The 27,822-nt window shown below is 42.2% G+C and overlaps 1 protein-coding gene and 1 long non-coding RNA gene across 2 annotated transcripts in view; both read left to right on the top strand.

Annotated features, from left to right (window-relative positions):
- Positions 1-14,011, top strand: part of LOC142493314 (histone-arginine methyltransferase CARM1-like) — a 140,345-nt gene extending 126,334 nt beyond the window's left edge. The window contains exons 9-13 of the mRNA XM_075597101.1: positions 2,822-2,907; positions 9,827-9,916; positions 10,224-10,361; positions 11,355-11,444; positions 12,595-14,011. Of these exons, the coding sequence (XP_075453216.1) occupies positions 2,822-2,907; positions 9,827-9,916; positions 10,224-10,361; positions 11,355-11,444; positions 12,595-12,604 (414 nt within the window). The 3' untranslated portion in view covers positions 12,605-14,011. The remainder of the gene's footprint in view (positions 1-2,821; positions 2,908-9,826; positions 9,917-10,223; positions 10,362-11,354; positions 11,445-12,594) is intronic.
- Positions 14,012-19,109: 5,098 nt separating this feature from the next.
- On the top strand, positions 19,110-24,521 carry LOC142469857 (uncharacterized). Its single transcript, XR_012789110.1, has 2 exons — positions 19,110-19,716; positions 23,153-24,521. It is a non-coding gene; the product is annotated as an uncharacterized LOC142469857 (long non-coding RNA).
- The last annotated feature ends 3,301 nt before the right edge of the window (positions 24,522-27,822 follow it).

The raw sequence follows: 27,822 nt of genomic DNA on the forward strand, positions 1-27,822 counted from the left end.
CTTATTATAGGTATCTACCAAGTTCATGTAGCAGTGAATGGGATCTACTTCCAGGGAACTTGACCGTGTCACCCTAGTGACATGGAGCGTTTACCAACAGACATTACCCATTCTGCTATTATCTATGCTATAATTGATAAATAGGGGCTGTATTAGGCTGCGGCCAGGGTGAATGAGAGCTCGCTGGTGCACGAGCTCGGCGCTCATTTTGCTCGGGAGATTTGTGTCCTGCTGGTTGCGTGCGTAGGGGGCACACATCACGGAGCTTGTTCGCCCTCATTGTGCGAACTGCTCACGTGACGCGCCAGCTACAAATGTACTTGTCTCTGCAAGCAGCTGAGCGCCGTGCGCTCACGGGCACATGCGCTCAGGCTGGACAAACACATTGTAGCAATGAGTGTCAGCACGCGCGCCTGTTCAGCATCACCCTGGCCACAGCCTTAGACTGGGAAGTAAGCTATATAGCATGTGAGTTTCCCTGTTATTAGTCCCTCCCCTGATACCCCTTATTATTGGGATCAACTCAACTTAAACAGCAGTGGGTGGGATTTACCTACAGGGAATTTGGCCCTAGTGACACACAGCTTTCACCAACAAATATTACCCATGCTGCTGATCTCCTATGCTATAATTGCTAATTAGACGCTGTATTAGACTGGGCATTACAGACATTGATAAGCATAGGGATTTACAGTTGTACAGTGAGGGTTATTATTATCTGCAGGGGCCTGTAACCCAACTACTTATTGGACATAGAGTAATTATCCTGTTACACACTGCACATATTTAGGCCGCAGGCTCTTGGACTTACGATCAACACGACACACTAAGCCTGTCACTATCGGTTCAGATATTTTCACACACCACCGACCCTCAACCAAGCGGGCTGGTTGTTATTTCTGGCACAGAAACTGCCAACTTATCAAGACCTACGACAGGTTCAAACTAGAGACATCTATCATTCTATATTATTGTATTGTATGTCTTTATTTATATAGCGCCAAAAATGTACTCAGCGCTTCACAAAGAATACAGTACAGGGAATTATAATTATACAATAAATGCAGCAAAATCAGACAATAGGAAAGGAAATCCCTGCCCCGAAGAGCTTACAATCTAAGAGGTTTAATGGGAAACTTACAGAGACAGTAGGTGAGGGAGTAAGTGCTGTAGATGGCAGTGCTTTGTCACAATGGGTGGTAGGAGTGACTGAGTGTGGGACAATAGCCATGAGTGCAGGCTATTAGGATACTTGATTTGTGGGGTGAGATTTAAGGCTGGTCAGTATTAAATTAAAAGGTTAACACCATTTACAGGGGAAGAGATGGCAGGGAGGCATGAGTGAGATCAGGTGTGTATGTCTGGCTTCAGGCTATGGGGGCGATCCCCAGCAGTGGAAAGGAGTAGATAGAGGGTGTGAATAGAGGATTTGTGTGGGTGTTTTTTGTTGCGGGGTATAGAAGTTGTTGGGAGAGAGGTGTATAAATAATGGTGTAGTGGGGAGTGGGGATGTTGGAGAAGACAGAGACTTTCACAAAGGAGTGAGAAAACAGTAAACAGAAAAAGCAATAGGGAGGGCATAGTGAGCTGCAGGAGGAGAGACTTCACAGGTTATGGAGAATAAAAGTGAACAAATAATCACAGATGTTAAAAGTGAATGTCTCACAGGGGCAACGTTGTAATGCAGAGTCCAGATCTTCCTCCAAACTTCACCTCCAAATTCAACTCCAAAATTAACTCTTGTAGACACTTTAGATATGACACTTACATTGTGACTCTATTGATGTTACACAGCCATATGGCTCACAGCCAAGTTTCACTGACTTAAGTACCATAATCACATGCATTTGACTAACACTTAAGGGAGGAGTTTGCCTAATCAACTCAGACATACCAAATAGTTAATTATATTATCAATTCTCTCTCAATTGATTGGAGTCAGCACACAGACACATACCAAATAATTATTAATATTAATAATATCATGTTCTTGTATAGCACTGCTAGTTTTACGTAGCGCTTTACAGAGACATTTTGCAGGCACAGGTCCCTGCCCGTGGAGCTTACACTCTATGTTTTTGGTGCCTGAGGCACAGGGAGATAAAGTGATTTGCCCAAGGTCACAAGGGCCGACACCGGGAATTAAACCAGGTTCCCCTGCTTCAAACTCAGTGCCAGTCTTTACTCACTGAGCCGCTCCTTGTCAGGCAACGTTTGCCAATGACTGCCATCTGCTCCGTAACTAAATTACGGATTCACTATTAGATTGCTGCAGGTTCACTGTGCTTGTTCTATATACCCCTCTTATTTTATTGTGTTGAGTGCTAATAAAATTGTTTTTACACCTAATAATCATCCACCTTCTGTAACGTTTCAGGGTAATTGCTTCCAGAGGGTCATTCCTTCACCTATCTCCTGCCCTCAGTACCCTTCTATACGAATATATACTATACCATTATGGACTCCTATAGTAATACACACTCAGTCACTGATATATAGGTGTGTCGAGTGCATCCGATTTGGGGACTTTGTTGTGTCGTACCCTCCACCTGGAGGTTTGAGATATTAACGCTGTGCAGTAGAAAGCATAGTTTCTTCAACAATCATAATAATAATAACAAAATAAACACAATAAAGAGCGAAGTCGAGAACAGTTTATGGTGGAGGAAGGTGTTCAAATATAGCTAAGTCTCTAACTAAGGACACATTTGGTTTGAGCTACATATTAAATAAATACTATTTTATTCATTATAACTTATAAAATACATTTTGTTTCCAATGGTAAGTGACCAACATGCACTTTCAATATGTTTTTTCCTAGGACACTTTTGACATACGCATCCTGATGGCCCGAGCAGTAAAATACACGGTTAATTTTATTGATGGCAAAGAAGAAGATTTACACAGGTTAGTAGCATACAGTACATTTCTAATATTGTAATTCCCCATAAAAATCAGGTTGATGATCAAAGTGTCAATGTAAGAGTCTACACAACTGCTATGACTAACACACATTGCTAATGAGTGCTAACATAACATAAACAAGCACCCCACCACTTTCCTGTCTCCTGTTTGCATGTTCATACATCCTAAATGTTTTCTGACATATTATATTTTGCATCATATTTATATAAATCAATGACATGGATAGTGAACCTACCCTCAAACAATTTGACACTTTTCGTATCGCTTTGGTACTTAATTTGTTTATGTGCATGATTTTGGGCTAATAATTATAATATTTTGATACATACTAGTGTAGACTTTAGCTGTTATATTTCTGTGTGCTTCACTAGGACAGGGTGCGCAAACTGGGGGGCGCAAGATTTTCCAGGGGGTGGGGGGTGGGGCAGTTACAGAGGTCCTGCGCTCTCCTCCAAGGCATTTAAATTAAATGCCGGGGGACCGCGTGAAGCATCTCTAACTTCTCCTGCCTGGTCTTCGGCGACGCGTCACCATAGTAACCAGGCATCAAGTTATGCATGTTGCCACGGCAACGTGACGTCACATGACCCCGCGACGTCATTTGACGCCGGAGCAGGGGAGGAGAGCAGGCAGGGGGGCGCAAGGAGAAAACATTGAACACCCCTGCTCTAGGGCATTCTCAAATGAACTGTCCTACTAGTCTATGCCATGAACACTACTAGGTTCTCTTGTTTGTGCTACATAAAATAATAAAAATGTGTAGTTAGAAGGAAACTAAACAAATCATCTTATTTTGCAAAGAAACATAGAGAACAGTAGCCTATAGTGTTGTAAGTGAAAAGGATTCCATGGGAAAAAAACATTCTACAGCTATTTATTGTTGTTCTTTTTGTTAAATCTGCTTTTCAGATTTATTTGTGCTTTTTACTATATTCGTTTCTGTGTTCTTGCATAGGAATTCAGACACAGAAGAATTAATGAAATGCTTAAAGTAATATTTTTACTTTAAATTAAAAATTTTAAAAAACATTCTAATCAATATCTGTTACATTCTTGCCAACTCTCCCTATTATGATATAGATGCGCTTATAATCTTATAATTCACTGAAAAAATACATATATAATTTGTGAAGTGAAACTTTTTTGCTGGCGCCTACAGGACTTTCATGGGAAAAAGGCACTGTCTTGTAAAGAAAAACCATAACAAAAGTGACGTCACGCTGCTAATGGTCGCGCGCACATGCGCCCATCACACATGCGCAGGAGAGGAGCTTGCAGGCCCCACCACGCATGTGCAGTACCGCCCTTGTCCACCAAGTACATTGGCGCTCCCCCCTCTTCCAGCAGGCACGCGCACTAACGGCCGTGAGCCTCTGCGCATGGCCGCGGGCCTTGGCGCATGCGCACCACTGATCGAGGGGGAGGAGAGGAGCCGGGAACACCGGGCAGGGAGAGCGCGAAAGAGGCGCGTCCCCCGAGAAACCGGTGCGGAGACACACACACAGTCACACACACACAGTTACACACACATGCAGAGTCACACACACGCAGAGTCGCGCACACACACACACACAGGGTCACACATGCGAATTCACAGTTACAATAAATATATTAGTGCCGTGCACGCGCATTCTAAGTCACACTTCATTGTGTTTTGTCACTGAAATTGTGTTTGGATGTTTAATTAAAAACATCACCATCACAAATACAATTGGTGTGACAATAGACAAAGAAGTTTCACTTAAAATACGCGTGCTCGACACACACGCCCTTTTTTTCTACTTTCCCGAACCCAATGCAATCTGGTGGAAAGTGAAGAGATTTCATGGCTTTTTCTTCCAACCCTCCCTGAAAAGAGGATTCAGATGTTGATCAGGATTAGAGATGTGTGAACAGGTCCCAATGTAGTTTGCAAAAATTGTCGAGGAAGAGAGTAGAACACTGGAAGAAAGCTTGTCTTATTATATCAATTGCTAGTCCAAATAAAACAGGTATCACCTAATAATGAAGTATTCAAAAATTGTTGTGCATTTTGTATACATTTTGCGTATATTTTTGCAATTTCACAAACATTTAGTGGGGTGGGGTGGAGGTTTCATGTAAAAGATGGCACCGATTTTTGCCTTTTTTTCTAAAAGTTTTTAGTTTTTCTTTGTTAAAAAAAAAATATGTCACATTACCATTGTGACCAGCACATTGATCACGGGACCTTGCATATCAGGGTCACGTTTTAGGCGAACTGTGCCATTTCTAGGGTTGCCTGGTGTCCAGTATTGAACCGGACCGTCCTGTATTTGGACACTTTCCAGTAAAAAATTAGAGGTAATACTGGACATGTAGATGTCCAGTATTAACCTCTCTGGACAGTCACCTGCCTGGCTTGGGGACCCGCGGGATTTCCCCGAGCAGGGAGAGAGCAGGACTGTTGCAAGGGGGCTGGGCAGCTTCTTCCTGATTGTCTGCTGCTGGGTAATGCAGCCAATAAGGAGGAGGCGTCAGGAGCCTTGGCGTGGGGCCAAGGAGAGGGAAAAAACGCATGGAGCAAGAGCGTGTATGCGCGCGAAAGAGCATGTGTGTCTCAAGCGCCTCTCTCCATTCACCATTGTTCCCAGTATTTTTAGAGAAGCCATCTGGCAACCCTAGCCATTTCCTTCATAAAAACTTTTTTTAAAAACCTGCAAATACCCAAGATGTTTCCTAAACTGCTAACATCATGCTTAGGATTTTTTAATTAGACGAAACAGCCAAGTAAACATGCAAAAAAAGGGAGAGTGTTCCATGGCAGCTACGTTTCTACAGCATGCTGAAAATGAGACTTGGTGTAAAAGGAATAGTCTAAAGGTGGGAAGGAATAGTTCAAGAGGCAAGATGGAGAGCTAGAGTAATAGAAAGGTAAGCCTTGTACCATACGTAGCTACAATAGAGAATTTGGTACAAATGGACAGGTATGTTTGTGTGGTACCTATATATAATAGAAAAGAAAATGACTATTGGGTCCTGTGGCAGAGTAGAGTCCTGGTCATTCTAAACCCAATTATTCCAGAATACCAGGTTTTACAGGGCGCATAGGCTGTTTTCAGGGAAATATCAGCTGCAAGCATCATATACATCCAGGAAACATGGTCTGGAACATTGAGATTTAAAGGGACCCGGATCCTTTCTTGCCACAAGTCTTTTTACATAAAAAGTAAAGTGTGTTTCAGAGAGGAGCAACATACTGTGTTATTAGGCAGTTATTATGTGTCCTATAGGGAAAACCACCCTGATGACCTAAATGTCCCCCCTGGCACCTGTGCTGTGCGCATTGATGACTGGCCTGATTGACAGGTCAAGTCACCACCATTGGGGGAACACAAAAAGCGCAAGAACTCCTCTTAGGTGTATTAGATGTTCAGGCAGGAATCAAAGGGATGGTGGATGTTGGGATTCCAGAATATAAAAGAGAAGAAAAGAGAAATATAGCGTAACACAATTTAATAAAACAATTCTAGAGCCAGATGCACTCACATGCTCACAAATAAAAACAAGCAGATTGACCACTCTGGGTCCTGTAGTTTAGGTGCCGATATGCTGTAGGGTAGATAGGGTGGCTTGTCTTCCCCAGGCTCTCACTTCCGCATTCGGAGATGGCATCTGACGTCACAGGTATCCTCCGTGTCCTCCGTATCCAGTGTCTGCTGTTGCGAGTGGTAGAGACTCGATAATGGCGGCAGTGGAGGGAAGTATGTGACCAGACCAGGGAGGGACGCAACACCTTTTTACAAGCAAGGACTCGGCACCAGCTTCACAGGATCTCCAGGCAGGCAGTATCCGCGGGGTACAACAGAAACCCTACGCGTTTCATCCGGGTACAACCAGACTTCCCAACAAAAGTTTGTGTAGCCAGGAGCAGAGAAGAGCAGTACAGTGCAGACAAGACCAACGCCACATAGCTCAGTGAGGTGAGAGTGTAGGAGGGGGGGCAGATAGGAGAGCAGGAGGATCGGAGAGCAGGAGGCATTGGCCGTACAATAAGTGGGGGAGGGGCAAAGCAGCTGTCTAGGGTCGGAGCTAGTTGGAGGAGGAGGCAGAGCTAATTGGAGCCCTCCCTGCTCTCAATTCACACTGTGGTATATGGCTGGAGGAGTGTCTGTATGAGAGAGAAAGTGTGTTTATATGAGTGAGTGTGTGTCTGTATGAGAACGAGTGTGTGTGTATTTATAAGTGTGTGTGTATCTGTATGAGAGAGAGTGTCTGTATGAGAGAGTGTATATCTGTATGAGACAGAGAGTGTCTGTATCTGTGTAGTAGGGTCTCTTTCCCCGGATCCCCGTTTCCCCCGTGTACCTCCGCTGCAGCAGTGGGATGTGCCGAGTGTTGTGGCAGGTGAGCGTGTCGCCAGAGACATCGGCGGCTCCCGTTGCAGGGTGCCGCCATTTTGGTATTGATCACCATGCCAGTCGGAAGAGGGACCTCTGAGGAGCAGGTAGTGTCCAGGGAGCAATGCTTCCCTGGACTAGACGACAGAGAAGCCCAATGCTACATCCAACATGACAGAAATACACAGTAAAATACTTATATATTCTCTTGAAATAGGGTCATTTAGTTTAACCCTTTGGCCAAAGCGTTGTAAGCTTGCGAGCCACATCAAGGCAGACACCTGTTCGCAAGTCCTAACACTACCAGATAAAATACTAATATACCTCTATTAGGATTAAAATTCTCATTTACCTCTATTAGGAGGGAGAAGACCACAGTGGGTCTATATCCAGCAGAATGAGGAACTTGCAAACTAGGGAAGTGGGGAGGGGCGGGCTTAAAACCTGGGAAGGAGGAGCCACTAACCTCCACCAGCTGAAACAGCTGAGAATGGGTTAACAAAACACAGAACCCCAGCAAGTTCTTTTTGGGAACCCCTGAGCCCCTACAAAATATATATATGTATATGTGTCAAAATGGAGTGCTATTGAGCGTGGCATATGTATACAACAGACGACAGAGAAGCCCAATGCTACATCCAACATGACAGAAATACACAGTAAAATACTTATATATTCTCTTGAAATAGGGTCATTTAGTTTAACCCTTTGGCCAAAGCGTTGTAAGCTTGCGAGCCACATCAAGGCAGACACCTGTTCGCAAGTCCCTGGACTAGGCCAGATCTCCCCCCTTAGGCCACAGCTAGGCCCCGACTCACTGTAGCTTGTAGCTGCTATAGGGAAAGCCCATAGTTAGGGACTTTTCCCCAGTAGCTGCATATAGTCAGGTACAGCACCAGTGAGACGCCACGCAGTGACTACGGCCTGTGGTCAGGGACCAGACCATCTACATGGTAAAGCTGGTACTGTGATATTATCCACACCGGAATTCACCCCACGCGGAGGCGGACGACAACGTTGGATCAGACGGATCCTCTTTGTTCTTCTGCAATACCCGGGTGCTGGAGCCCCGGGCAGGTACCCAACTAGTGCACCAACATTTCAAAGGATAGTGCTATCTCCTACACTTTTGGGTGGGCCTTGACATTGGGAAGAGGGACATCAGGGTATTGGTTTCTGGCGCCCAATGTACTTTGGGACACTCACTGGTGGTATCAGGTTGGGGCCTATATTACTGTGTGGTACAGGATACCAATATGATGGTGTTCAGTAAAGGTTGTTAGTATATACTTGAGTGTGTGTATTATTGGTATTGCTCCTGTAAGAGGATTATCCCACCCGTTGGGATCCCTTGCAGGTGGAGGCACTGTCACCAGATGAATCAGGTATACCCCAGGCTCCCAGCGGCGGAGGTTCATAGTTTCATATTCAATTACAAGACATTTATGGGAACAAATATAAAGACAGAAAGCATTGTGTCATATCTACAAACAATGCACATGGTAGCTCAGCCTGACTAATGAGCCATGAATAGAATAGAATATTTCATTCGCTCTGATGATGTGTAGTGAATTAATCGCAATTAAGTACATGACTGCTAGGTATACCTGTTGAAACATTGTTTGCACATAACAATGCTCATTCTTCTGATCACGTAGCAAAATTGTACTTCTTGGAAATAAGCAACAGTTCATTGCTTTGTATTTTTTGTAATGCTATCAGATCCACGGAACTCTTAAAGTTACCACGGGACTTAACACACTTTTTTTTTAGATCATAGCTAAACCTGGCATTCTGTGTATGTATATATATATATATATATATATATATATATATATATATATATATATAGTGCAGAATAAATGAGTTCTTCAGTATTAGGTGATACCTTTTTTATTGGACTAACAATTTATGTCATAGGACAAGCTTTGGCGAGTTCTCCCCACTTCTTCAGGTCAAGCAATACTGATATACAAAGGATTCTATGGCTAAAGCAGTGTAGAGAAAAAAAAAGATATGTACTGTAGATAAGGTAGGTTGTTAAAAGTGTTTGAAGCCAGGGGACGGTGACAAGAAAAGGTGGGGAGGGGGAGGGATGCTGGGTGGGGGGAGAAAGAGTGGATAAGAATGAAGGCAAGCAGGATAATTACAAACAATTTTGATAGGGTGTGAGAAAACCATGTCCACATTAAGTCCTTTAGTTTTGGTGTCAAAGAGTCTTATCATTCTGAGCTCAAATGTTTTCCGTTCTTGGGTGCTTTTAAACATTCCATTGAGGATTTTGATTTTTAAATCATTTATGGAATGATCTGGCTGTGAGAAGTGATGTCCCACAGGTGAGCAGTATCTTCCTTCTTCGTGATGGAGTATAGAGTGGCTGTGCATATTCATTCTTCCTTGTAGTTTTTGGCTGGTTTCCCCAATGTTAAATGACTTTAGTTTGAATGGCAGTTAAAGCGGGATTGCGGTACAGGTACCTGTATTGCACATTAGTGAAACTCCCCAATAGTTATGTCTTGCTTGTTTTCCCTTTCTTTCTGCAGAATGGAGATCCCCTTTGTTTTCCACATGGTGCAGTCGGGACTGGTCCATGGTCTTGCATTTTGGTTTGACGTCGCATTCGTTGGATCACTGTACATAATTTATTTATTTAATGTATTAGATTGAAATATATTTGCATATATCAATAATCTATTGCACGTGTCAGCATTAATGTTGCAGAGTTTTATTTTTCTCCTTGTTTATAGTGGCAACCAAATGTACCAGGCCTGAGGAAACTGGTACACTGATGTATAACTGTATACAGACAGAATATATACATAATATAGAGAATATAATAAGCTATGCACTGAAATCTGCAAAAATAGACATGTTGATAAGAATATTATTAAATGAGTCCATGTTGCTAGTAAAATCAAATCTTGTTCCCTTTTCATGCAGGGTCACAGTTTGGCTTTCCACTGCTCCTACAGAACCTCTGACTCACTGGTACCAGGTACGGTGCCTTCTTCAGACTCCTCTCTTTGCCAAGGAGGGGGAAACTCTCTCAGGGAAAGTGCTGCTTCTGGCCAATAAGCGGTAAGATGGGAATGAAATTGTAATGTAGCATACATACTAGTGCAGCAATCACAATTGTCCCTTTAGGACTATTTAATGAAACTGAATGGTACACTAGCGTATATTTACAGTCACATTTTGCTGAAGGCTACCGATTTATAAGGTCTCTCTACCAGGAAAATACACACAGGGGATGGAGTACCATCAGGTAGTGTTATCCTAATGGGCCATTAATGTTATCCTAATAGGCCACTGGATTTACAGTAGTATGACAGTGTCACAGTTTAGAGCTTAAAACGTTTTATAGACAGTAGACATTGATAAAAAAAAAACTATATAGAGACTCACCCTTCATACAATTAGAATGAGTTATACATATATCAATACACATATACTAGGTGTAATAAATGCATCTATATGTCGACCTGGGCAGGAGCTGGCATATTTTTCTGAAACTCTACCTCTGTACTAAGGGACAGTTCTTAGTCTGAGAAGTAAATTCTAACTATGAAATATGTCACTTCCAAATCTGACCCTTGGAACCGTGTATGTTCCAGCATGGGACAAAAATACATTCCTATTGTATTACAGTATGTCCCAATCCCTGCCCTATTTAGCAAGAGAAGTGAGCAAGCAAACAATTTCATTCGACTCACAACAAATACATTCAGAAGCCCTTCTGACACAACCTACAAATTTACCATAACATGCCAATGGATTTTACAATTGTAAATTATCTCATCATTTCCTTGTAAAATGGATACTGATTGAGGAACTCTACCTAAATGCCCAAAAGGAATGTGCCTACGGAACAATGTTACAAATAGTTTGATGCTAATCCGTGCTTTATGAAAACATGTAAGGCAGACTCTTAATGTGCTGATCCTACGTGCGGCAAATTCCAAATGTTTTAACTCATAACAGACTGAGGAGGCACTTGAGCTGAGGTAATTAAGGGGGTAATGGTGCATACATCTTAATGGATATATTTGTTATCTTTTCCCTTTGATCTAGACAAAGCTATGACATACAGATTGTGGCAGCAGTGGACCAGTCTGGTTTTGAGTCTGGTAACATTTTGGATTTAAAGAATCCCTTTTTTAGGTAAGAACCATTGATATGTCACAGACATCATCAGCTTCCTGTTATAATATCTGTCAACAATCACTAATACAACTTAGTGGCATCAATAACGTCTACAGTATACTTGCTCAAAAAATATTAAATGCTTCCTGCATATAACACTGGCATGTTGCAAACTAATATAATACTCTAATCAATATTTGAAGTTGGTTAGGTACTTTGTTTTATTTGTTATAACATATAGTATTAATGTATTTGAAGTTATCTTCAAAATGTTGCATCACCTTAGAACTGACACGTTATATGACTTGTTTATCTATCATTTCTCTTTGACATCATCTGATAACCTCTTCATGTAAGGAAATATAGATCTTTTTTTTATATCGTTGCTGTTCTTGGGTAGACATAAAATAGGAACTAGGAGCACTGGTTGAAGTAGTTTAAAAAAAGTAATGGTGCTGTGCCCTATGTAAAAAAAATCACCTTTTAATAAATGTAGGGCAAAATATATGGTATCATATGTTAAGAGTTTATACAAAATGAATATTACAAAAACAATTTTTTTATAGCTATTTTAGAAGAAAAAAAAAAAGAAAGTGGAATTGTAAGAGTATAAATAAAAAGGTATTAATATTCTGGTTTTATAAATAGAAAAGTAGTGGTATTCTGTATGCCTCCTAGTGACATTGCAATTCTACTGCTATTAGCTTCCCTGCTGACAAGTCACTCATTGCTGGTGTTGTCTTTCATACTTCAAAAACGAGAGGTGACCCTCAATGTATTTTTTCCTGGTAAAATATTTTATAAATAAATATGTGCTGAGGGAGCGCGAATGTGTTCCTGTACTATTGCTATTAATGATTGGCTCACTGGCTAGCAAGTTACATTTGGAAAATATTATGTTGTGAACTAATGACTTTTGGATTAATGGCAGCTAATGCTGTAAACCCGAATCAGATTGCCAAATTACCCATGCACTTCCCAAACCTTACATTGGGAAGACAGGTCTTTAACTAGCTCAGTGAATACAATGCAAGAACGAATGTTCCAACGCCTTACATAACTTCCCTGCAACAAACAAATTCACTATACACCTTTGCCAAATTAGTATGTAAGATATCCTATATGGTCAATATTACAGTACTCTATTCCTGTGTCTATTTATTTACAGATATGCATGAGTTTGGTGAAATGTTCAGAAGAACAGAGGAATCATGGATGTCATCTGGCCAAGATGAATGATATTACAGGCAAATTTGATTGTATTAGACTGCTTTAACCTTTAAAAGGTTTTATTTCCATTGCATATTGTAAACCTGTAATAAAACATTTTATGCAGTATAGTACTATGCCTTTATAGTGAAGAGAACACCAGCTTACGCTGTACAGATGGAATATTGAGAAACAAATGAGTTGTTAAAGCTTCATACAGTACAATTATTCAAAGGTGAAATTACAGTGCACAGAGCTTTCAAACTCTCACAGGTATACTTTCACACTGTACTGTGTGCACACAAAAAAAAGACCCAAGAGGCTGCAAAAGCTATTTAAACGTCCGTGTTCATCTTAAGGACACACAGGTTCGCTACTTCAACATCCAAACTTTGTGACCATCAAAGTTCTTTACGAAGTTTGGGTCGAACTGAGGCAAAACCCAAGAAAGACTCGCCATCGTATTTGTCTTTTTTTTTGGGCCGAACCTTTGAGTTTGAGAATGGAAAAAACGAACAAACTTTTTTTGCGTAAAGTTCGAAAAAGTTTGACCAAATTTGGAATTAAAAAATTGCATTTTTTCCCATTATTATTTAGAAATTGAAAACTAAAACCGAATCAAGGTGTGTGAAAACTAACAACAAAAAGTATTAGGGCTGAAACCAAAGCACTCGTGAAAGTGCTCACCCTCAGTTTCTCTATGAAAATTCAGTTCATCTAAACATACAAAGAGCATTTAATGAAAATCAAAAAGGACATTTTCTAGACCTACAATTTACTTGAAAAAAAAAATAATTCTGAAGAGAATATCAACAATGTTTTGAGTTCAAAGCCATGTAAATAGGGTTTTCAATTTATAACTAATACAATTAGGACAATTCACAGTGTGCACTGCGAAGCAGCATCTGCTCGAGGTTTCAAGGTGGTGGTGGATATTTAGACATTTTATTTCCTGCCTTCACCACTCAGCAACATCTTGTGGAGGACTTACTGAGTGACCTGCCTTTTGTTCTCTGTGTATCTCTAGTCCATTGTGAGATTCTGACCAATATTCTCTTCAATTTCGAGACAGACCGGATGCAGCTAGCCATGTTCTATGTACATATCTGAAACAATGTTATTTTCTTTTTATCTTCATTTTGGTTCATTTGCTTTCTGTACTCAAGTATTTATTCAGCTGCTACATTGAGTCCTCTAGTGGTTACCATAACTAGCCGTAAAGAATAAAGAATAATGGGCCCCAGCCTATGTCCATTATTATCCACCATGATGTATTGTTTTGGGCATGTGATGCACCGAGGAGAGCATTAACATGTCGGGTTTAATCCCAATGCCTACTTTTAAGATGGGAAGTAATAAAACATATTTTCTAACAATTTTTTTGCAATATGTTTTCTTTTGCTTTGGAAAATACATCTAGATGACCAGGTTTGTTATTACAATTATTTACTTTGGAGCTTCTGGTCTATACATAATTTTAACTAAAACCAGTGTGATGTTAAAAATGTTTTATTTCCTTCCAGGAAAAATGTTACGCTTAAAGAAATGTCAGGTTTTGTAAAACAAATGCAGTTCCAGCACTATAACAAAAAAACAATAGTTGGGGTTTCTCAGAGCTTGTTGGGAATCTGTGTATTTTGTTAATTGTGTCCAGCTCTATAACGCCTGCGCTACGAGGTTGGAGGCCCTGCGAGGTTCTCCAATATCAATGCTATAAATCAAGTTGTATTAGCTACTGCAAAACTGCACAGATGATTTACCCCAATGACAAATCTCACCAAATTGTTCGGGTATGCAAACGTTGGGTTTTAGAATAATAATTATAAACTTGGTAAGGTTATTTGAAAAATCTGCAGGAAATTTTGGCAGAGAATATTGATGACTCTCGGTTAGGTATGAACATCAGGTTTACTGATTTAAAAAATAAATCAGAATATATGTCATTTCTAACGCGGACATTTGTGTTGATTTAATGGATAGAGCAGGGGGGCGCAAACTTTTTTCCCTGCGCCCCCCTGACGGCTGTCCCCTCGCTCCCGCTCCCCCCCCCAACTTACCCGCGCTCCGGCGTAATGACGTCACGTTGCCATAGCAACGTGACGTCACATGACCTCGCAGCGTCATTTTGACGCCGCGTTGCCATGGCGCCGCAGGGAGGAAGCCGCCGGAGCCACGGTAAGTTAGGTTTACAGAGGCCCTGCAGCTCCCCCGGCACTTAATTTAAGTGCCTTCGGGAAGCGCGCGGGGCCTCTGTAAACCCCGCGCCCCCCCTGGGGGTCGCGCCCCACAGTTTGCGCACCGCTGGGATAGAGAACTAAGTCGGGGGAATTTTGATTACTATGGAGTTAAAAATCTAACGAAAGAAGAATATTGCGCATGAAAAGATTTGCAATGTCACAGCAAACTAATTATTAAACCTTGGGGTTAGGGTGGAGGCATCGTTTATATGAGTGAAAGGTATTTTAAAACTGAAATTTTTAGACAATTGAAACAACATGTTTTAGGAGACTTGTCTCTGATCCTACAGACTAAATAAATGAGAGATTACATGAGATTCTGAATAATACCCTGGATCAGGTGTTAATAAACAAATCAAAATATACATTTATTAAGGTAGATTGTCCACGAGTATTTTTCCTAAGATACACAGATCGGTAAAGAGTCCTCTGGGTTACCCTATTGTATCTGATATAGGGTGTGTAACAGAGAAGGTGAGCCTTTTTGTTGAGGTTAATATCTTATGTATGCGGAGTTCCTTAATGCATGCCTCCAAAATCTTGCACTACCTTTATATATTTGCACATTCAACAATTTCCACAATTGTAGTAACCTACTGTTTTCCTTTTATCCAGCCATTTGCCCTTCCCCTTATTAGCTACAAAATTACTATTTACTAATCTATCTTTCAAGTTACACAAACGTTGGGCTAGCTACCATCTGTGGAAATCTCCAATCACCTTCCTCAAATCATCATCCTGTTACAAAATATGCCAGTATACTTGTAATATCCATTTAATCAGTTCCCTCAACAAATCATATTAATTTTGGTTTGTCTTTATCCACCTTTCTATACAAAAGACTATCCCTATTCATCTGCTTAGCTCTATTATAACCCTAAAGTAATTTTTTCAAGTACCCTCTCTCCATAAATATCTGAACTATTTCACGGGCTGGTGTGACAAAAGAATCCATTGTGGTACAATTATTCTGTAGGTGCAAAAAATAGCCTACAGGGCCATAATTGAAACCTGTGTATGTTGGCTATTAACTCGAAGCAGACTGTTTGTAGCAGTAGGCTTCCTGTAGGAATCATTTATAATAATGCCCCCTATTTGAAATTAAAATTGTTAGTATCCAATCTATTCACAAAAAGAGGGACACAGAGAATATGGGGGAGAGGGGCACAGAATATGGGGGGAGGAGGAGAAGAGGAGAGTGGCCAGGTGAGGTCATAGAAGCAAGCAAGCCAATGAGAGGCGTGCGGGAGCAGGGCCGGGCCATGGACCAATCTGATTGGGTAGAGGCTGAGTGACAGACCGACGGACCAATCAGATTGCCCATAAGAACAGCAAACATACAATGTTTTCAATTATATAGCTATATACACATACACATACACATGTGGGTTTCTGTTCATGATATGAACTGTCTAGGCTTGGAAGAAATCCACCAAGGTCCTAGGATAAGTGATCTGGATAGATTGCTTCTCCAAGGAGAAATGGGGTGCATTTGTCTGCCAAACAGCCGTGCTCTGAGTTGAATAAATAAATAAAATATTCTTGCTTCTCAATTATTGTATTTATTTGCCTTATATGTTACTTATGGCTATTTATATTTGCACAACGTGTATAGGTAATTGTTAATACAATTGTGAGAGTGGCAGTGCAATATTTATTTGCAAGTACGGTGAGCAGGGGTTAGCTGTGTCCTTTCACCTGGCTACATCTGGTACAGAATGTTTTATAAAAGACAAGGGATGATGCTCTAGCAATAACTAGCCTTGGTGCAGGAGGGAGATATCTGTGAACAAAACTGAACACACCTGAAATACCTCTGAAAAATGCTCATTTGGATATTAAGTATTCAATAGTTTAGTACATTCCTCTCTCTTCTCCTTATTTCAGGCTCTGGGTGGGAGTTAGCAGCATTAAACACATTTGAAACGCACATTGATCTAATGAATGACGAATCGCTCTCTAACTCTGACTGAGTTGTAACTTTTTTCACAAACAAAAAAGGGCTAATTTCTCATGGTTTGTGAACTCTGGTGAAATCCTTGCACATCTCTACCTCAGCACCACTGACAGACGGGGGTACCATGCAGAGCAACTGGAGGAGCACCAACTGGGAGCCAACAGTGCTGGCGCAGTATTAACTGCCTGACTGGATATGCACTCTTTATCCCTTTTAATAGTAACATTGCATTTTTGACCATTAGTTACCAGAAGATTGCATGTTAGAGGAGTTGGATTACGGATTGAAATTAATCAAATAATCAGTGGACCATGTAATATGCCACAGTTGTTTCCTCTATAAATGTTGGTGACATTTTGCAATATCGCTCTCATACTATTATCAAGTGTATTCTTTTAGAATATGATTTGTCACTTTATAAGTTGGTCATTAATGTTTGTGTCGTAGTAATGTCACCAGAAGTTTGTATACTGTATGCAGGGCCACCAACAGAAATCTTGGGGCCCAGGACAAAATTTTAAGCAGGAAATCTGCCCCTCCCCCCTGTGTCTGCGGTATTGAGAGCCGTCCCCCCTCCATTTCACACCTCACGAGCCCCCTCTCTTTCCCCCCTCCTCTTCCCATGTATTTCTCGTCCGTCTCCCCCCTCTCACTCTCCCGCCTCGCATGTATTTCTCTCCCCTGCGTCTCACTCTTACTCCCTTTTCCTCACTCACCCCCTCTCTCCTCTCCCTCCATCAATTACCCCACGCTCACTAATTCCCTCCCCACTCACACAATTCCCCCCACAAGATATATACCAAAAAACTTCCCACCCCCCAATTCGAAAATCTTCCCACCCCCAAATATATACAAAAAAAAATCCCCACCCCCTCAAATGTATACTATAAACCCACCTACCCAATACATATTTTTAAAAAAATACATATAACCCCCCCCACACACACACACCATATAAAAAAAACAATACTTCCCAATACATATAAAAAATACCCCAACCCATATAAAAATACCCCCAAGCACCCAATAAATATAAAAATTCCCCCAAGCCCCCAATACATATAAAAAGACCCGCACTCCCCCAATACATATAAAAAGACCCCCACTCCCCCCAATACATATAAAAAAAAGTAGACATACCTTGGAGATGGTCGGGACCAGTGGCTGCGGGGTCCGGCGGCTGATGGGGGGACTGAGGAGCCGCCTGGCTGGGGAGGACGCTGGGGGGAAGGATCCTAGTAGGGCCTGGGATTGAGGGGCGGGGAAGGATGCCTGGCGGTAGGGCCTTGATGGGGGAGCCGAGTGGATGCCAGTAGGGGCCTGGGGATGGTGGAGGGGCCTGGGGAAGGTGGGGGGAGAGGGACTGAGGAGCGTGACTGGGCCCTGCCACGAGTTAAGGCCCGGCCACCTGGGCCCCTACTGCAGGGGGAGCTGAGGCCAAGGGGATGCTGGTAGGGGTCTGGTCATGGTGGGGAGGGGCCTGGGGATGGTGGGAGGGGCTGAGGAGCATGGCTGGGGAGAACGCAGGTTAAGGCCCGGTCATTTGGGCCCCTACTGCAGGGCGAGCTGAGGGGATGACGGTGAGTGGGGCTGGGGACAGTGGGGGGGGATGAGGAGCATGGCTGGGGACTCGGGGAGAGTTGCGGGCCCCTACTGCAGGGGGAGAAAAAATTACGGCCATTTTTTTTCAGACACTTTTTTTTTTTGACATGGGCCCGGCTGCCAAGGGCGGTTGGGCCCCATGTGTCACTGGGCCACCAACCCCAGCAGACCCCCCTGTTGGTGGCCCTGACTGTATGTGTAATTGGCATTTCAAGTAATTTACCTATGGATTTTGTGATTTTATATATATATATATATATATATATATATATACAACAAAAAGCAGCAGCCAGCACTCCAAGCAACAAATGTAAAGTCAAGGTGCATGCTCCATAGAAATAAATATAGAAACCCTGTCTTCCCATAAGAGAAGGCACAAAAGCAGCAACACTCAGGTATAGCAAAAAGACATGTATTAGCAGTGACAAAACAGCACACTATAACCCCAACGTTTCGGTCCTGGCAGGACCTTCCTCATGGGGGTGCTACCAGACAATGACACCCAGAGAACATATATACCCCATAGTTCACCATGTGAGGACAATTAGAGGCAGCTAATTGTACAATCCTGGAGCTCTGAACACAATGGCTCCGCGAGGACTAAATGAAGATTTCAAATTAGGATGTTTTTTGTGATTGCATCTTTTGAATTTTTGTTCTCTGTCCTTTTCTCTTCATTAATGCATAGATGCTCATAATTAGGTTTCCATTGCCGGGACTTTGCATTATTGTTCCCCAATGGTGCAGTACTGAATATTAATATTTAACCAGTATGCCATTTACAATTGCCTAATTTATATGCATGTTTTTGCTCTACCTCCTCCTTTCCCTTGTTATCCCTCCCTCCCCTTGCCCTCCCTCCCCTTGCCATCTAAACAGTCACCCTCAGCTCTGGAAATTGTTTTTATTCCCCTTATGTGTTGATTCACTTGTTCCTTCACTGTCATTTTCTTTAGGGAGCTGCCACGCTGATGCAATTGACACTGAATGGGGTACCAGATCGACGTGACACTCTGGTGCTGTCACAGAGCCTTGCACATGCGCAACTTTACTTTGAGCTGACTTCCCAGGACTTTATGACGCCACACATGGGTTTCCTAGCAACATTGGACGCTAGGATTTTTTTTTGTCCACCGGGGGAGCCTGTACTCATCTGCACATGTGCGATAGCATACATTGCTCTGTCTCCTGATTTCCAAGATGGCTGCCGTACTACCTCATACACTGATTGCACACGTGGAGCTCCAGGATTGTACAATTAGCTGCCTCTAATTTTCCTCACATGGTGAACTATGGGGTATATATGTTCTCTGGGTGTCATTGTCTGGTAGCACCCCCTTGAGGAAGGTCCTGCCAGGACCGAAACGTTGGGTTTATAGTGTGCTGTTTTGTCACTGCTAATACATGTCTTTTTCCTATATCTGAGTGTTGCTGCTTTTGTACCTTCTCTTATGGGAAGACAGGGTTTATATATATATATATATATATATATATATATATATATATATATATATATATATATATATATATATATATATATATATATATATATATACATATATATATATATATATATATATATATGTGCACATAACTTTTGTAGTTTGCAGAATTTTTAAGTGTTCATGTTGGATTTTTGCTTTTTGAAGTGAAACTTCTTTAATGGCACCTCATTCCTAATGGGACAAAAATGGATTGTGGGGATAGAAAATGAAACGGATGTGACGTCACAGTGCTGGCAGTTGAGGCCAGGCTGTGTTCTGGCAAATCACATGCGGCGGCGGCGCGGCGCCGCTCCTAACCATCACGCTCCCCCCCACACGGCCGCTTACACGCTCCCCCCCACCCGCTCAACATTTACTCGCCGCCGCAGCTCCTAACGAGCACTGCTCCCCCCACCCGCTGAAATTTAATCGCCGCCACTCCCTGCTGACCTCCCCCGGCCGAGGCATGGAACGGCTCCTGCTCCCGTAACGGGGGGGGAGGGGGGTTGAGTGCGCTGCGTTCCCCACAGCACCATCAGAAGGGGATCGCTGCCACGGCCGCTGACGCTGGTCCCCGCCCGCTGCCATGCCGCGCATGCGCAGTTGTCATGGCGCCGCTGACGGACGCCACACATGCGCAGAAGCGGCTGGCAGCGGCGTCGTTCCCCCCACACGCTCCTAGTCCTAACGCCCATTGGAAGCGGCGCCATTCAGCCCTCCACTGGCACACGGCGCAAACCCGGGCGCAACCCGCGCAGCACAGGGGCTCGGTCACTCACGCCAGTGCTGGGCGCATGTACCCCGCAGAATTTGCGTGCGAGGGGGGGTCCAGAATTTGCGTGCGAGGGGGGGGTCCAGAATTTGCATGCGAGGGGGGGGAGTCGTCCAGAATTTGCGTGTGAGGGGGGGGAGTCGTCCACAATTTGCGTGCGAGGGGGGTCCAGAATTTGCATGCGAGGGGGGGGGCGCACAACACAACGAGACATACACACAACGCAGAGAGAGAGAGACATACACACACAACGCAGAGAGAGAGACATTGACACTCTCACACTGACTGACACTCTCACACGCACACACACTGACTGACTCACACGCACACACACTGACTGACACACACTGACTGACAGACACACGCACACACTGACTGACACACACGCACACACTGACTGACACACACACACTGACGCACGCACGCACACACACACTGACTGACGCACGCACACACTGACTGGCGCACGCACGCACACACTGACTGACGCACACACTGACTGAGACACGCACACACTGACTGATGCACGCACACACACACACACTGACTGACTGACACACACACACTGACCGACACAGAGACATTCACACAACACAGAGAGAAAGAGAGACATACACTGACTGACACACACACACGCACACACTGACTGACACACACGCACACACTGACTGACACACATGCACACACTGACTGACACACATGCACGCACTGACTGACACACATGCACACACTCACAAACAAACACATACATACTCTCTGACTGACACACATACATACTCACTCACTGACACATACACTGACTGACACATGTGTGCCGAGCACGCGCGTTATAAGTCAATTTCTGTGACAAAAGTCATAGAAGTTTCACTTACTATGCGCGTGCACAGCACACACAGATTTTTTTCTGTTTTTTTGTGCAGGTTTCAGATTAGGCTTTTTTCCCCCTCTGCTACTAGCTAACAGCAAAATCAGTCATTGTTTGTTCACTGCCTTTAAAAAAAATTGCACACATGAAATATAAAACTACAAAGACACAAATGCTCTTTCATTCCCAGCTGTCTGACTTGGATTTTTTTTATAATGCAAAAAGAAAATCCTTCCAATTTAGTGGCCTACAGGGACTCATTTGTCAGCAATTTACTAACAATCTGCACTCCAGCTCAAATGCGTATTTCTAGGAGTTTGGAATGAATGTGATGAACAAATAACATTTATTTCTGAGGTACTGTAACTTGTCTCTTAATTGCAGTCTTTTTCTTATGTTCCTTATGACAAATGTCTGCAGGATCTTTTCTAAACTCCAGAGAACAGTGACTGGGATACCAAGGGCACGGAGAGGAGAAAAAAGACTGTGGGAGACCACTATAGGGTTCTAATAGGAAAAACTTTATAATAGGGCTTTCATGCATGCATAAATATAGAGGATCAGACACGCATTCACTTGTGCATAACATGTATACACTCATAAATGCATAAACATTTATATTTCAAAAAGCCATAGTGGTGGAAACACTTTTGGTCAATGGCAAATCCATTGGGTGCCCATTATGCAACTCTAATAAGACATCGGGGCCAGGGGCACAATCAGAAGTTCTGAATGGAGGTGCAGTTTTTACCAGCACTCCCCATCGACTTCGCGATGTCATGTGACGCTGGGTCATGACGTTGCTGCGTTACGTGACCGCGTTGTGATGGCAATGCAACTCCATGTGGCGTTGCATCACTATGACATTGAGACGTTGATAAGGAGGGCTGCTCTCATACAGAGGCCCCGCTCTCACCCCCGGCAACCAGTTTCATTGCTGTGGGGAAAAGTACGGCGCCTCTGTAAGTGTGATACCAATTCTTGGGGGGTGCAAATGCACCTTTGCACCCCCCCCCCCTGGTGGAGCTACTGATCAGGTCCACTGGGAAAGGGGGACAACTGTCTTGGGCCCGGTGACAGATGACAGCCCCGCCGGCTGATCCTCGAAGTTGGGCCAGCCGACATGTTCAAATAGCTTCTTTACAATGAAGACACAGTTCTCTCTTTTATATCTACAGCAGATCTAACCATTTTCACCATAAGTAGAAACAAAGTGCTAACATTAAGGTCCATACTATAAAAAGTACTTCGAAAGACACCACAAAAAGGACACCTTGCATCTGAAATTGTCTAATCTTCAGTGTAACCCAGCACATTACCACCAGAGATAACGAGTGCACTCGGTCCCACTACCATAACCTCATTGTTTGACCGTTTCCCTATAAAATGCTTTTTTGTTGTGGATTCAGTGTCCTGTTAGTGAAGCTGCTGTGCATTTTGTTTTTTAGCATAGCTTTATCATGTGTCATAAGCATTTATGGATCAGAGTTGTGTATGGAGCATGTGCCTGACCTATAGGTTAAATAGTGTCTAGCTAGAGACATGCAATTAAAATGTCAGCCCACTAATAAAAATAACTTTCTCGTATTTCATTTAATAGATTGATGTGCACAAACGGGGCGAGGACCCAGAGATCAGAAGCCGAGACATTTTATTTTTCAGATGAGAAAGATAAATTAATTTGCGCTGGGAGACAGAGCCCTTTAGCCCATACAGTAACAAAGGAATTTGTCATCCGAAGAAATTACATGTGGATCAGAGACATGGCCTCTCTTTATTATAATGATCTCCAACATTAAGAACTCTGATCTCCTTTAATACCTTCACATTCCACAGATTTGATTGCAAATGTATTTAGCAGTGACCTCTTAACCTATACTTATGTTATCAGCTTTCTAATGTCGTTCATCTGCCATTGTACTGGACTCATATTTTACCAGGAAAAAATACATTAAGAGCTACCTCTCGTTTTCAAGTACAGTATGTCCTTGTCACAAAATAAAGTTGACAACATTACAAGTTATAGTTACACACAGTAACAGGTTTAAAGTAGGAAACAGCCAAGGTTTTCAAGGAATTTAGACAGGAAGCGGATTTGAGGGTCTCGGGTAAATTGTTCTCACACTGGGGTGATCGGTACGAGAAGGAAGAACAACAAGATTCTCTATTGAACCTTGAATAACTATAAGCAGTTTTCTGGAGACGGATCTAAGGAGAGAAGTGATGTGTACAGTAGGTGTGCTGCTCAGATAATTGGGTAACCAGAAAGTATATGAAGGCGAGACAGGAAAGAGGCACAATGCGTCTGGACTCAAGTAATAGCCAACCTAGTTCAATGAACATATGTCACTATTTAATAGCGAACCTCTCTGATTTTTAGCTAAACAGAATGTATCATTTATCTACTTTTTTCTTGAAAAATGTTCCTTTGTCCCAATGGACTATTTAGGGATGTCCCTTTTTACTCTCGCAAATCTCCTATAGTGGGATCTTTTAGAAGTCAGCATGTGCCTTGTAAATAAAGCACAACCCTACAAGGCCATTTCAACCAAATGGGTTGAGGTAACATGGAGTTCAAAATTAAACAGGTTCTGTCAAATTCCAGAGGGGTTTGTCGGATTGCAGTGTTTCTACACCTGGAGCAGCCTGGTTCCAGAGAAATTGTATTGTTTAAAGTGTCTTGCTTAGGACTGAAGTGATCTAAAAGGAGTGGCATATTTGCTAATAGGTTAAAGGTAGCTGACTGACACCGTAAAAAAAAAATTGGATAAGCATTTTTTTTCTTTTTTCAAACTTCCCATGTTCACAGTAAACAAAGCCTTGGAGAGTTTTTTTTTTAAAATATGTGTCTTGTGTCTCTTGGCAACAATACTGTTTGTCAGTCCTTCAAGCTCTATTCTTTGTAAAGCAATGTTTTCATTTTTCATAATATATAAATTATTTTTCATTAAATGCATTAAAAAAAGGTAGGGGCGATTCTGGTGAACTTCCTCTGGAAATGGCACTCGCTCTCTCTCTCTGCTCGGGAATGGGTAGTCTTTTCTCTTCTTTTATTTTTTCTTCTCAAACTCAACTATCTTCTCTCTTACTTTCCTTATATTCTATAGACTTTTCTTGTCTTATACTCCTATGGTCATTCTCTTTCACCTGTTATTTCCCTTTTTACTTATTTAAATCTCTCCCTTTTCTTATTTATTTATTTCATTATTAAAAACGGGCTCTCCCTTGTCTCTCCTCTGTCCGGTCTTACCTGCATCAGCTCTTTTTTTTTTTTTTTTGCTTTTGAACCATGTACAGATCTTTTATTTTTTATATATTTTTTTTTTGGGGGGGTACAAATATTTTTTATTGAATAAACAGAGAAAAATAGTATAACATAACATTGATTCCAGTGTCAAAGTGTAGGTACACTTACAGTGACTTTAACAAAGTTAGGATACTTTGACCTTTATATAACAGTATACTATTCTTTCAGTATATATAACATGAGATATAACATTCTTCCCATCGCTAAGCAGGATTAACCTAGTCCCAACCAGTGGGCTTCATTACTGTAATATGCATCAGCTCTTTTTAACTGTCCTCAGATTCTCTCTCCTAACTCACTAACTATTCTAAGGGTCCTAATTCAAATCTGCCTCACCAGCACAAGGCCTCCTGCCTCACTGCTCCATGGAGGAGGAAAGGAAGATGATGAGAACTAAAAGAAAGGTGTGGGATCCCAGGCAGGGGTGTTTTAGAACACCTTACAATAACTTCTGAATTATATGGCTGCTACTGATAAGATGCAACCATCCTGGACACAGATCCACAAAGCTCCGTTATTGACATAACGAGAAGTGAATTTAAGTGCTAACGGGTATCTTCAAAGCTCAGCAACGCTGCTTTAAATGCTGTTTTCAGCCGTAATGAGTCCTTGCGTTACTATAACGGATGTTGATCTGAATGATATGCAAAAAGAGGTGTTGCCTCGCACATCTGCCGAGCTCAGTTAGAGTTAAAGCGGGGATTTAACCTTTCGTTACTAAAGGTCACAGCTAAACGTGGCGTTACTCACATCCAGACCCTGATTATGGGTATTTTACAGGGTTTGGATAAGTGTAAGACCACAATTAGGAATAATTTAACTATCATATTATTATTTACAGGGCTCTTTATTTATTAGGAACAGCAGGAGAAAAACAATGTTTCAGGTCCCATCGGGACATTTCATCTGATTAAAATTATACAGTGAAAGCACAATATTGATACATATTCAATTATTGAACTACCAATCGTCCCATGTATTCTTGGCGCCAAAACAAGTCTCTAGAGACATCTTAACGTAACGGTTCCAGAAAACAAGTTCTACAATATTTCTAAAAACTACAAAATAACGTGAGTGAGACTTGGAATGCTGCCTGGAATGCCAGCCGGATATAAGTAGGCAACCATAACTACGACAGCCACTATAGTGCCAGTAAACATCTGTAATAAAAATAAAGATATCACAGGCAATGAACATATCCGGTAATATAACCACTTAAGAAATGAAATCATATACATAATCAATTAAGTGTATGTGTAGTAACTAAAGACTAAGTGATGAAAGGCACTACACCTAAAATTACGGATTTCTAATATGCTTATGGCTAACCCAATAAACGTGCAGTCTCAAGTGGGGTTTTTATTGGATTATCGATAACCCAATAAAGATGACGTTCTGTGCAGTTTCTAGTTGACTTTTAGAACATGAGAATAAAATGTACTCTTTCAGTGGATTACAATATGAATTCATTTTTTGGGTGTTGAAATCCAAAAACGTATTTACAAACAGATATTTTTTTTTAGAAAAACGACTAATTGTAACAACTTATTATTAGCCAATTTTGTAGCCACGTATAGTACTTCTAAATATGTTAGACAGAGTATTCTTAAGCATTGGAGATTTTTTTTTTTACTATGATTCAAAGTTGATTATTAATTCATTAATAATGAAAATGCATTATTAATTCACACCCTCTTTTTTTGTATAGAAGGGGATAAATATCTGTGACCAATTGGTACAAGTAGATACACAACTCCCAACTGCAACGCAATGCCCCCTGTCTTGTAAAAAATGTGAGATCTTCCCTTGTTTACACTGTAACCACTGTAATTCAGTGATCAGAGGGAATTCTCCCACATCCAACAGCTAGAAAATATAAGATAATGCATTTCATCACCTGTTATTCAGATTTTGTGATCTACTTATTACGGTGCCAATGCGGTAAAGGATACATGGGGAAAACTATAAGCCCCATTAAAAAATGTATTAGTGAACACAAATATAATATTAGAGAAGCACCCAAAAACATTACTCAGCTACCTATAGATAATTGTAGTAGCAAGACACTTCTAGGATTCACGACACTCTGTATGCCAATTGAAATTGCAGATAATAGATATTGTGCACGCCCCCTAAAAAGAGGGGGAAGGAGAGTGTGTCCAAGGATTCACAAGATGGCTACTTAAGGCCTCGGACACGCTTACCGCTGGCGTGCTGAGGCACGCTGAGGCTCAGGGAAAGCGGTTGCTTTCCCTGGCCTTGCGGTTGCTTACCGCAAGCGCTCTCAGCAGGCCATCAGAGGGCGGTCCGGGGGCGGGCGCGTCACTGGCCGGGGGCGGGCCAGTGACGTCACGGAGCTGGTTCGCCCTCATTGGGCGAACCGCTCACGTGACCGGCCTGTCTCGCCGGCAAGCGGGGGAATTTTAAATGCAAGCGCGCGGAAGCGCAGGTGAGCCCCTACTAAAGCCGCTCTAATTGCAGCTGTAGGGGCTCAGTGCTGAGCGGGAGCGCGCCTCAGCGCGCTTCCGCCAGCAAGCACGTAACATGGCCGAGGCCTAAGGCTTGAGATCCACAACATACTGACGCAGAAATAGTTTTGAAAAAAAGCAAAGAATGGACAAATCATAAAAAACCCATTACACTTCTCTAAAAGATGTGAACCAAAGGAGAAAGTGGGCTTGCTTCACGCAGTTGAATCAGCCCTGGTGTCACCATATGCTCTATCCATCAGAGAGTATGAAGGTGGAGCATATTATCCCTTCTGTGAACATGCCACAAAAGAAGATATAAAGCATGTGTAACAAAGACTATTAACACAGATTACACATATAATCAAAGGGGACATTTCTAAGATAAAAACTGAGCGTTCCCACATGGGTAGCCGCACAGCAGATCTGGAGGAGTCTATGCTGAAGGCGCAAGAGCAGCTTCTGTCAGCAGATGCACTCTCAGGGCTTAATTAT

This window comes from Ascaphus truei, chromosome 1 (assembly GCF_040206685.1).
Source record: "Ascaphus truei isolate aAscTru1 chromosome 1, aAscTru1.hap1, whole genome shotgun sequence".
Lineage (NCBI taxonomy): Eukaryota > Metazoa > Chordata > Amphibia > Anura > Ascaphidae > Ascaphus > Ascaphus truei.